The 12307-nt window shown below is 47.3% G+C and overlaps 1 protein-coding gene across 1 annotated transcript in view; it reads right to left on the bottom strand.

Moving 5' to 3' along the window:
* Nucleotides 1–12307, bottom strand: part of cacna1db (calcium channel, voltage-dependent, L type, alpha 1D subunit, b) — a 135761-nt gene continuing 123454 nt past the window's right edge. Inside the window, 3 exon segments of the mRNA XM_052108311.1 lie at nucleotides 1–467; nucleotides 3127–3402; nucleotides 12108–12205. Coding sequence (XP_051964271.1) covers nucleotides 180–467; nucleotides 3127–3402; nucleotides 12108–12205 — 662 coding nt within the window. The 3' untranslated portion in view covers nucleotides 1–179.

Raw genomic sequence — 12307 nt, 5'->3', positions numbered from 1 at the left:
TAGAAATAACATTTGGATCTTACTAGAAATTTGTCAAGTAAAGATATCAAAAGCTTTGTGAACTAAATGAAAAGGTTGAAAAGAAATTGGTCCATGTAAATCAACACAACTCTCCATGACGCTCCTGTTAAAGGCACGGTTCCCTCATTCCGTAAATGATTGTGTGCTTGAGTTCTTGGCTATAACGTTGAAATGTAGATCATTTCGTCTGTGAGATCCTCATCGCGTCTGCTGCTTGGGCCCACATCCTCATCGCTGTAGTCAAGGAGACTGCGATCCCTGTTGCTAAGACACATGCCGGTGTCATCTGACTCCACCCCTTGACCTAGCGTGATGTTTAGTAAGCTGCTGGCAGCACTTTCCATCTCATCAATTGTCATTTCACAAGCATCAGCAATCTCCTGTTTAGTAACCGTCACAAATTTTGGATCTTTTGCATATTCGGCTAATCCCTCAGATATCAGCACCTACAACAAGAGCAACAGTTTTCAGCATCAAGCACCATCTACTGTATATTCAACACAGGCAGCAAGTTTTTACCTTGACAATTCCATTTCAGACAAAAATACTAATGAGCAGGGCTGAGTGATATATCAAATATTCACAAATATTTGTGAATATTCACAAGACATCAGTGCCTATTTTTTTCACTGCACAATTGGCCATGCCCACTGGAGAGAGACAGGCCTGTCATGGGACACCTCATCCAAAGTGAACTTACACAGGACACCTTCATGTGCCAATCTAAATTTAAATGTCTTTCTACACTAGAAGAAGGTCTTTAACCATTATCATTCATCTCGCGCTGCTTTTAAAAGACGCAGTGTCGGTTTATAACTTGGAGAACTACATTGTGTTTCATTCGGCTGCATTGTCTGGCTGTTTTGAAGGCATCCTGGACCATGTTTGCACCAATCTGTGTAATTTTAATTGATGTTATTTTATAAACATGCACTAGATGGACATCTTTGATCATTTTGGAGTGTTTCCGGCAATGTGTGCCATGTCACTTTTTCTCATTCTGCTGCCACTTACTGGCAAACACAGAAGATGTCACTCCTGTGAAGACCAGCGTCTCTGCTTTGGCCTGTTGAAGCACCCAACATCACTGTGAATTGTATTATGTTTGTGTATTCTGAACATTTCAGTGTGGATTGTATGTTTTCGCCTCAGATCAGCGTGGATTGCACGTGAGACAATTATTGCTGCAATGGTACAAAAATGTATGGTTCGGTACGTACCTCGGTTTTGGGGTCACAGTTCGGTACGGTTTTGGTACAGCAGGGGAAACAAATAATCTTTCTTTAAATTATTTAATTTGAAAACTCTTTTGAAAGACTGATGGGCAACATTTCTTATTGTGAAGGCTCATTTATACATGACTGCACTATTTCTTCAACTAAATTACAATACGAAACTTAAGAGATTCTTATATGCACATTGTTTAAAAACATAAATAATAATAAAGGTAAAATAAGTACAATTATAATAACTGTAACAATTGCAGTGCAGATTTCTGTCTTTTGCCTTTCAGCTCACCACTTGTACTTATCACTCAATTTTCAAGTTTCTTTTTAGTAAAATCAGAATATCCATATTTTTAGAGGAGAGGATGGATCTGTTAGCATTGATAATGTCCCCTGCTTTGGAAATATTACTCATATGGCATTTGTTATCACTTTAGCTCTATTTGAGCTTGCAGCAAGAGGCTGCTTGAACACCGTGGCAAGACTAACTTGCACACGCTGTTTATGCTTTGCTCCCGTAAGCTCAAGAGAAACGTGGATGATGTCGCTGCAAGTGAGTCATCATGTTAGATGTGCTTCCTGAGACATAGCCGACTTCGTGAAACAAAGCCAACACACAGCCTTCATCCTGTTCACTACTCGTTGCCCAGTATCACTGTAGTTCACTATGAAACCGTAATGCTCCCAAACAACAGCTTTTAGAGACGGTGGTGGGTTTTCAGTCTCTGTGTTAAGTCCAAAATATTTCAATTTAGTTTAGTTCCATCACAGTTGGGAAAACTAGCGAGCTAGCTAGTATAAACTTCACATGCATATATCTGATCCGCAGTTTCTAGTGTACCGTCTGGCACTCTGTTTTGTTACGATTTGTTTCCGTGTGGTCCCATGTTGCTCCACAATCTTTTTAATTTTAGTTCTATGTGGTTTGTGTTGTTCGTTATGTGTTGTTTTAATATTGGTTTCACGCATGCTAAGATATGTAATCATTCGTGTGACTGTATGTACCGTTGCAGTCCTAGGACAAGTCAATACATGATTCAAGCTTTGCATAGGAACTGTTATTGAAAGAGCATTATTAAAGATGGGGCAGTTAAAAACTCTATTGGGCCAAATGCGATACTAGTAAACGGTTTCATTCACAAATATTTTAAATGTCATGACAGTTTTATAGTTAAGGTCTTAATGTATTTGGATGCAATGTTTTGGGTGTTCATTATATGTAAACCCTGAAATTAATTTTTATAATGTTGTGGAGCTTGTTGTTCATTTTGTTACGACTGATTTTCAAATATGGCTGAATGGGAGGGGCTGCACTATGTTAGCCAATCATAGCAGTGGGCGTAAACATAGATGTCTTAAACAGCCAGAGAGCTTAAACCCGAGTGTTTCAGACTGAGGACCAAAGTATATGTAAAAATGTTTTACATATATTACTAAATTATGACTAGTTTTGATACAAAAAAAGAAACGTTATGAATATTATAACTGGATCTCAGAGAAGATAATACAATATATATATATATATATATATATATATATATATATATATATATATATATATATAAAAAAAAGAGTATGAACTGCTTTGACAAGTGCGGTTCAATATGAGGTTTTTGCGTATTCCCTAATGAAAAAGAAAATGGGGTGAGATATGTCAAACAACACTTTAATGGTGTGGCACATTGCTGTCTTTGCTTATGATGAGGCTGGACCTACAATAGTGCAAGTTCAAATACAGTAGTGTATCGTCAAGAGGCTGAAAAATATTTAAATATCGTTTTTTAACAATATCACCCAACCCTACTTGCAAGACATCAAAATGTAAAAGTTGAAAGAACAAAACTAATGTTACATAATAAATGTTAATAAGATCACTCACTGCTTCAACCAGACTGTGTGCACTGCTGTGTTGCTGCAGGTACTGAGCACACGGGATCTGCAGGTGAGAGGGGGAGGGACAACATGATGACCAATCAGACCCCTTCTGGGCATTCCACAAGCCACTGTGAGCCAATCCCGGAGTGCTGCTGGAGCTGGGTTGGGCCTGAAGGAGAGGGGTATATGGAGGCGTGGTCGGTGGTGTGACCCATGAGCGGATAGAACGAGTGGGAGAGAGTCGTGCTCGATTTGATTCTTGTCCGGTTACTGCCTTTACCTGTAGTATGAACAAATGATGCTGTGAGGCGGTATATACTGTTCATCACAACACCTGATATGTTGCTTCAGCTGTAAGTTGCTTTTAATAAAATTACATGTACCGGGTGGAAAATTAACCCACAATATTCAGCACTGTTAATGTCTGAGGCTGCTCTGTTAATGACTACATAGACAGTAATAACCCCTACAGCATTGCTTGAGGCAGTGTTTCCCAACTTTTTACGACTAAAAAATTCTACGGCACACCTCTATCCCACATAAGCTAACCATTGTCAAAATGTTTCCTTTTCAAGAACTTGTCCATGTTTTCTGTCCATTTACTTGTAATGTTTGAAATTTGGCTATGCAAAAAAAAAAAAAAAATAAGTCACATACAGAGCTTGCTGTTTGGACTTTCTCATCATCCATCATTTTGACGGATAGGGTCATAAAAATTCAGTTATCATCTATTATTAACCATCATTTTAATGATAATAAGACATTTATTCGCTTTTCATTCACATTTTCATTTTTAATCATGAATTTACAGGACGAGCATATAGAAGATTATGCATTTATTTATTTATGAAGAGAACAGATGAACAACAGAGACACAAAGCAGATTCATGTTTTTTTCCTGCAGTGACAGCGGAGGCCACTAAAACACGACATATGAACAACGCAATATTACAAAAAACAAATACGATTCAAATATGAACAAAACACGTATAAAATGAACTGAACAGAACTCGATCGACAACTCAAACCTTCCTCCTGGTCCGCATCGACTTAAACTGTGTGCTCGACTGTGCGTAATCAAACACATCAAGGGAGACTGATGCGGAGGAAATTGTCATTAGATTTAGCTTCTTTGCCTCAGACAGACGACTGCTTGTGACAGTTTTAATTTGGTTCTTGAGTCTGAACCCAGCGTCAAGCGCCGCATTGCCCTCCACATGACAAGAGTTGCAGAAAGCGTCACAGAGAGGTGATTTTACCAGTTTCCCACGTAAAAAAGAGGGAGGTGTGCACAATAAACATTGAAAAGATGTATTTGTAAGAGAGAAAGAAAGCTTGCAGTTGCTTTGATAGCAGAAAGTAATAAAAGGACTCGTTTATGTTTAGGTCTAAGTGTTTTCTTGGTGAATTTAAATGAGTTCAATAACTGGAGTCTCTGATATTCGTAAACGATATGGTAATATTTAATTAAAAGAAATTATGAGACATTCAATGTCTCTTCACAAATTTGGACAGTTTTAAAATATTTCTTGTTGCTTCATACTCTCAAAAACATTATTGCTGAAGCAAAAACGTGTGTGTTTAACTTGATGTTTTAGTAAATCTGTGTCAGTAGGGGTCAGTCAGCACAACTCCAGCTGTACAGAAAACACACCTCATAAAACCAGCGAGAGCAGCTCAGCGTTTCACAGACACATTTTTCAATGTTCCAAACTATGTTTAACTTGACACAGCTTCCAAAAAAGTAGAGATGCTAAAAAAACTAGTGAAATGTGACACCATCAAAATGAGAAAATCAAAAAGCGTACACAGACCAACAATAAAATAGCTCGTATGGAAACAGGCCAATAATAGAGTTAATTTAAATGATCTTGAATAAAACAAACAATATTTTGACTTTAAAGCCACTTTTTGCATTGTAAAATGTACGTAGATGATGGTATTTCAATTATCTGAATTATAATTATATTATATATAAATGAAGTCATTTTCAATACAAAATTCAATTCAAAATGTATTTATAAATCACTTTAAAAAACACAGTGTACCAAAGTGCTGTACAATTTCAAACAAATTAAAATATCTTATAAAAAGAATTAAAATGAAATTAAAATACATAACAACAATACACAACACAAATGGTTCTGTTATACACTTCAACAAGGCTTCACTAAACATATACGTTTCAACAAATTTTAACTATTATACCCCAAATTATATTTATTTGGGAACCTTTTTCAGTAAATAATGATATTATGCCATTCATTCGATTAATTAATCAACACATTATCTAATTAAATTGATTAAAAATGTAAATTGATTGACAGCCCTAATAATAATAATATGTAAGAGATAATGTAACGCATGTTGTATCTTATATTGGTGCTTTTTTACCAAATAAATGGACTTGAAACATAGATTTAAGTTTAAATTGTTATTATGTCAGAAGAAAGAGATGTAGATTCTCCACAAACACTGAATTAACCCTCCACATTGTGTCTAAGTTCTGATGAACCAGACCATAGAGACCATCTGACTGTTTAGTATCCTGCTTACTACACAACTACTTGCCAATAAATACATAAATGGCCATGAGGTAGCAGTGGTCATTTTAAGCTGCTGTTGCTTTGTCAGCACAGAAAACGTCTAGGTTACGAATGTAACCTCCGTTCCCCGATGGAGGGAACGAGACGTTGTGTATGAGAAGCGACACTAGGGGTCTCTCTTGAGCCACCGAATATTCCTCTGATCTATGAAAAAAGGCCAATGAGAAGTTGGCAGCTAGTATTTGCACACCCCGCCCCCGGATATACGGGTACAAAGGCGAGGCAAATACTAGAGTTCATTCAGGATTTTTCTGAGGAGCCGGAAATGGTCCGGCCACTACAGCGGCTCGGCTCAGCGGCGTGGCGGGAAGGACACAGCGTCTCGTTCCATCCATCGGGGAACGGAGGTTACATTCGTAACCTAGACGTTCCCCTTCTGTTGCTCTCTCCACGTTGTGTCGGAGAAGCGACACTAGGGGACCAATTTAAATTACGCCATGCGCTGAGCCGTGTATGTGGTCTGACACAGGAGCGGGCAGGTGTTTTTTACGTGCCAGACGACCAGCTGTATCAGACTACACGGACCCTTCCCCAATGCCCCACAAAAGTAGTCGGAATCCTTTTGGTTATCCTGACAGGGGAACAAGGCGGCGCTTGCCAACCTGGGAACGGGCCAAGCCTGGCTGGGCCTCTTTTCTCTCTATGTTTCTCGCATAGAGCAATAGACAGCCGGGGCCCTTACACGCACTGAGGGAAGGGGGTCTTACCCAATTTCCTATTCTTTCAGGGGGAAAAGACCCTGCGGAGACCACCCCTACCCAGCTGGGGAGGTAAGGTGGTGAATATATCACATGTGTTTTTAGGCGACACGTGGAAGTGGCGTGGTGGTAGATCCAGCCTCAGTGAGGGGGGAGTTGCTACACACGGCGACCGAAGGGCAGCCAAAACTTACCCAAGGAAAACGCGAGTCCGCTCGTAAGGGGACCATATCGCGAAACATACACACAGGGGGAGTCCGCGTAGGAGTCCTCATCCTGTGGAGCACCTATTCCAGTACAGGGTAGATTTGAGTACCCGCAGTGGATTGGGTCGGCAAGTTCCTCCGCCGAACTGCGGACCCATGAGTGCTAGGGAGGAATCGACCAGGGATTCGAGTTGAGTGGAATCTCCTGGGAAAAAAGACGCACAGTTTTACCTCAAGCGAGGGAAAGGGCGTATATGCAAGCGATTCATCCGGTCAGCCCATCAGCGCGTTACCGAGTTCTACTGGCTCGGACCTCAGAAAACACGGGATGAAAATGACTCAACCCTGAGATTATAGTATCTCGTAAAGGTGTTGGGTGTCGCCCAACCCGCTGCTCTACAGATGTCTGCCAGGGAGGTACCCCTGGCCAGTGCCCACGAGGACGCAACACTCCTTATCGAGTGAGCTCGGACCCGCAAAGAGGGGGGGGCACGGCCTGAGTGTGATAAGCCAGTGAAATGGCATCTACTATCCAGTGGGAAAGCCTCTGTTTGGAGACAGCGTTTCCTTTCCGCTGTCCCCCAAAGCATACAAAGAGCTGCTCAGAGTGTCTAAAGCTCTGCGTGCGGTCCAGATAGGTATGCAAAGCACGTACCGGACACAGCAACGACGGGGCTGGGTCTGCCTCCTCCCGAGGCAGTGCTTGCAGGTTCACTACCTGGTCTCTGAAGGGTGTGGTAGGAACCTTGGGCACGTAGCCCGGTCGCGGTATTAGGATCGCATGAGTGTCTGCCGGACCGAACTCCAGGCAAGTGTCGCTGACAGAGAACGCTTGCAGGTCCCCGACCCTCTTGATGGAGGCGAGCGCGATCAGAAAGGCAGTCTTAAGAGAGAGGGCCCTGAGTCCAACTGATTCTAGCGGCCCAAAGGGAGGTCTCTGGAGGCCCACAAGGACTACCGAGAGATCCCAGGAGGGGAACAGGCTTGGCCGGGAGGGATTTAACCTCCGGGCGCCTTTTAGGAACCTGATGATTAAGTCGTGCTTACCAAGGGACTTGCCATCTACTGCGTCGTGGTGGGCCGCGATAGCAGCAACATACACCTTCAAGGTGGACGGGGACAGCCTCCCCTCCAACCTCTCCTGCAGGAATAGGAGCACTGACCTAACTGCGCACCTCTGTGGGTCTTCAGCCCGGGAAGAACACCAATTTGTGGAAAAGAGCCACTTCAGGGCGTAGAGCTGCTTGGTGGAAGGGGCTCTGGCTTGGTTGATCGTGTCTACGACAGTAGGTGGTAGGCCAGCTAGATCTTCCGCGTCCCGTCCAGGGACCAGACGCGGAGTTTCCAGAGGTCTGGATGCGGATGCCAGAGCGTGCCCTGCCCCTGAGAAAGAACGTCCTTCCTCAGGGGAATTTGCCAGGGAGGGGCTGTAGCGAGGAGTATGAGGTCCAAGAACCAGGCCCGGTTGGGCCAGTATGGAGCCACTAGTGTGACTTGCTCCTCGTCCTCCCTGACCTTGCACAGCACCTGTCCAAGAAGGCTCACTGGGGGAAATGCGTACTTGTGCAGCCCCGTGGGCCAGCTGTGTGCCAGCGCGTCTGCCCCGAGGGGAGCCTCTGTCCGGCCATACCAGAGCGCGCAATGGGAGGTCTCTCGGGAGGCAAGCAGGTCCACCTGGGCCTTGCCGAATCGTTCCCAAATCAGCTGAACCGACTGGGGGTGAAGCCTCCACTCTCCACTGGGCAAGCGTTGTCGTGACAGTGCGTCCGCTACCACCTTGAGTTTGCCGGGGATGTGAGTTTCGCTGCTAGCTCCAAAGGAGGAGACGACTGGCGAGTCGTGACATGTGGCGGGAGCGTACGCTGCCTTGGCGATTTAACCTCCGTTGCTGGACTGTCGCAGGGCAAAGAAAACAGTCAACAACTCTAGGCAATTGATATGCCAGCGCAGCGGGGCCCCTCTCCAAAGAAATGCAGCTGCGTGCCCGTTGCAAACGGCGCCCCAACCCGATTTGGATGCATCGGTAGTGACCAGGACGTTTCAGGACACCTGCTGCAGGGGCACACCTGCCCGTAGAAAGCAGAGGTCTGTCCAGGGTTTGAGTGTTTGGCGGCATGCGGGGGTGATTATCACACGGTGCTTGCCGTGGCGCCATGCTCGACTCGGGACTCAAGTCTGAAGCCAGTGCTGAAGCGGTCTCATATGCATCAACCCCAGCAGCGTGACTGCGGCGGAGGATGCTATATGCCCCAGGAGCCTCTGGAAGAGTTTTAGAGGGACCGTTGTGTCTGGCTTGAACTTTGCGAGGCATTTCAGCACCGACTGTGCACGCTCGTTGGTGAGACGTGCGGACATTGAGACTGAGTCCAACTCCATGCCGAGAAAGGAGTTGCTCTAAACCGGAGTGAGCTTGTTCTTTTCTCGGTTGACCTGAAGCCCCAAGCGGCTGAGTTGCTTGAGCACCTGGTCCCTGTGAGTGCATAGTAACTCTCGGGAGTGGGCCAGTATGAGCCAGTCATCGAGGTAGTTGAGTATGCGGATGCCGGCTTCTCGGAGCGGGGCAAGAGTTGCCTCTACGACTTTCGTGAAGATGCGAGGGGACAGAGACATGCCAAAGGGGAGGACTTTGTAATGGAACGCCTGGCCGTCGAACGCGAACCGTAGGGCTGTAGAAACCCTTCTTCATTTCGGTTGGAGGGACAGGCTCTATCGCATCTTTGAGTAGAAGAGTAGCGATCTCCGCGCGCAGGGATTGGGCATGTTCTGCGGTGAAGCGGACGCCCGTGAAGGGGGCGGGGGCCTGGCAAACTGATTTGCATAACCGAGTCGGATGGTCCGGGCCAGCCAGCATGACGGGTTGGGAAGTGAAAGCCACGCATCCAATCTCCGTGCTAGGGGCATCAAGGGGACGAGTATTTTTGACGTACCCGGCGGGGCTTCGCAGCGGGGTGGAGCAGGTAATGTGCCGTCGGGAGGCGAGGGGGCATCCCGAGGCTTTGGTGCTGAGAAAAGGCTCGAAGCACTTACTTTGCTCCGCGCACCCGGCAGGGGGCGGGTTAGTGACTGAGGAGGAGGTCTTATGGTGGCGTCCTCTGGACTCGTCAGAACCGGCCGGCCGGGGGTCAGTCGTAGGGCTGAAAGCGGACCTGTGGCCGCGTCCAGCATGCCAGGACTGTTGAGATCTGGGGGCAGAGTGCCGTGAGAACGGCATTTGCGGGCCAGATGACCCAGAGGCAAAGGAAATAGCTCTTTTATTGAGAATTTGGGTACCGCTGCCCCGGTTAAGGGGAGCGGCAAATTAAATGTATTCAAAACAAAATTCTCCTACCGGCCCTCCACCGGGGGACAGAGCGGTCTTACCGTCTCCGGAGCTAACGTCTTGGGCTCTGGGTCGTCTGTCTCAGGAGCGCCTGGGAGCCTTCCGGGTCCTCGAGGGGGTCCGTGAGACGGGGGGCGTCGGCTTCCTGCGGGGCGCTCGACGCATGGGCTGAGAGCTGGGCCCAGGTTGAGGCGGAGCAGCCTGTTGTTTCTTCGCAGGGGGACGCCCTCGGCGAGCAGACGGGGCATGGCCCGAGGCGGCAGACTTGCGGCGGGGCAGGATCTGGGAGATCGCCTCCGTCTGTTTCTTCACAGCGGAGAACTGCTGGGTAATGTCCTCGACGTTGTCGCCAAAGAGGCCGAACTGGGAGACTGGGGCGTCGAGAAAGCGAGTCTTGTCGGTCTCACGCATCTCGACCAAGTTCAGCCACAGGTGTCGTTCCTGGACCACAAGGGTGGCCATTGCCTGCCCGAGTGACTGCGCTGTGACCTTCGTGGCTCTGAGGGCGAGGTCGGTCGCTGAGCGCAGTTCCTGCAGCACATCGGGATCAGGGCTACCCACGTGCAGTTCTTTGAGCGCCTTGGCCTGGTGGACTTGCAGGAGGGCCATGGCGTGCAGGGCGGAAGCGGCCTGTCCAGCGGCGCTGTAGGCCTTCGCTGTCAGCGAGGATGTTGTCCTACAGGCCTTGGAGGGGAGTACAGGGCGACCCGTCAGGTGGTAGGGTTTCGGGGCATAGGTGAAGCACAACAGCCCTATCCACCGGGGGAATCGTCGTGTATCCGTGGACTGCTCCGCCGTCGAGGGTAGCGAGAGCGGATGAGCGAGTGGCTTTGCGAGAGGTGAAAGGCGCTCTCCACAGGGACGTCAGCTCATCATGCACTTCCGGGAAAAACGGGACGGGGGGGCGTGGCTGTGGGCGGCGCCCAGACCCCAGGAACCAGTCATCCAACCGCGATGGCTGTGGGGAGGACGGAGGGTTCCAGTCCAAGCCCACGCTGGCGGCGGCCCAGGAAAGCATGTCGGACATCTGAGCGTCAGCCTCAGCCTGGGGGTGCTGGCCCGAAGGCGGCAGCCCAGGGGAGTCGTCCGCGCTCTCCAATGCAGCGGCGAGCTCATCCGCTTCGAGCTCTAGAGGATAGGCAGGCTGGCTGTTGCCTCGAGCATGGACGGGAGTCAACGTGCGTGCTGAGGAACGGGTGGTCCGTGGGTCTCTGAAACCCGACGGAGCCGCACCCGCTGCTGCCCCCAAATCGCCTCCAGCGCCACTCGCACCGTCCTCAATCCCGTGGGAAGAAGGAGCAATGCGAGGGGCGGCTGGAGTGGCTTGTTCTCAATTGAAAACAAGTCGCGACCGCAAAATTGTCATGGTCATGTTCTCGCAGTGAGAACATGAATCATCCACAAACGCAGCCGCGGTGTGATCGCTACCCAGACACACGAGACAACGCCTGTGGCCGTCTGAAACGGAGAGCACTCTACTGCATCCAGGAACTACAAAGCGGCGGAACGGCATCTTTATAAAGACGCGTCCTGAAAAGGACGTTCAACGCTCGCTGTGTTTGCTCTTTTAGAGGAAATTACTCTTTTAAATAAAATCACTCTTTTAAGAAACTCTTTCGCGTTTTTATCTGCGCTGTCGAAGAGCCCAGGGGCAACAATGCACAGCATTGCACAGGATAGGAGAAAGTCGCTGTTATGCGCCGTCAAATCCAACAGCATGGAGATCGTCAGAGGAATACACGGGTGTGTGTAACTCGTAGCAGACAGCATACAAGACCATCAGCTCCGAAGAAAATTTCTGAATGAACTCTAGTATTTGTCTCGCCTTTGTACCCGTATGTCCGGGGGCGGGGTATGCAAATACTAGCTGCCAACTTCTCATTGGCCTTTTTTCATAGATCAGAGGTATATTCGGTGGCTCAAGAGCGACCCCTAGTGTCGCTTCTCCGACACAACGTGGAGAGAGCGACAGAAGGGGAACTATGTAAGCTCCCTCATTGTAGCATGGTATTTAGAGGAGACATAAAATGTACAGTGTATATATATATATAACAACATATGAAATGTTGTTACATATTTTAGATGTATTTCTATTGGAAAACACTGTGGTCATCAAAGTTAATCTCTGTATATGTTGTATTTTGTGTGATCATCACCTGATGGTGTGGCAGCAGATCTGTGTGTCGCAGGGGAATCTCGTCTTGACTGCTCTGTTTGCGTAGGCACTCGAAATGGAAAGTGGGTCTGTGAGAAGCTATATGAAAGAAAACATCTGTTACAACAGCAGACCAGCAAATAAAAGTGTTGCATACAATTAACAATTTGCTATAAATTCTCAGATTGTACTCCAATTTCA

Source organism: Xyrauchen texanus, chromosome 37, assembly GCF_025860055.1.
Source record: "Xyrauchen texanus isolate HMW12.3.18 chromosome 37, RBS_HiC_50CHRs, whole genome shotgun sequence".
Taxonomy (NCBI): Eukaryota; Metazoa; Chordata; class Actinopteri; order Cypriniformes; family Catostomidae; genus Xyrauchen; species Xyrauchen texanus.
Note: the sequence above shows the minus strand (reverse complement) of the source record. Positions and strands in the feature narration are given on the sequence as shown.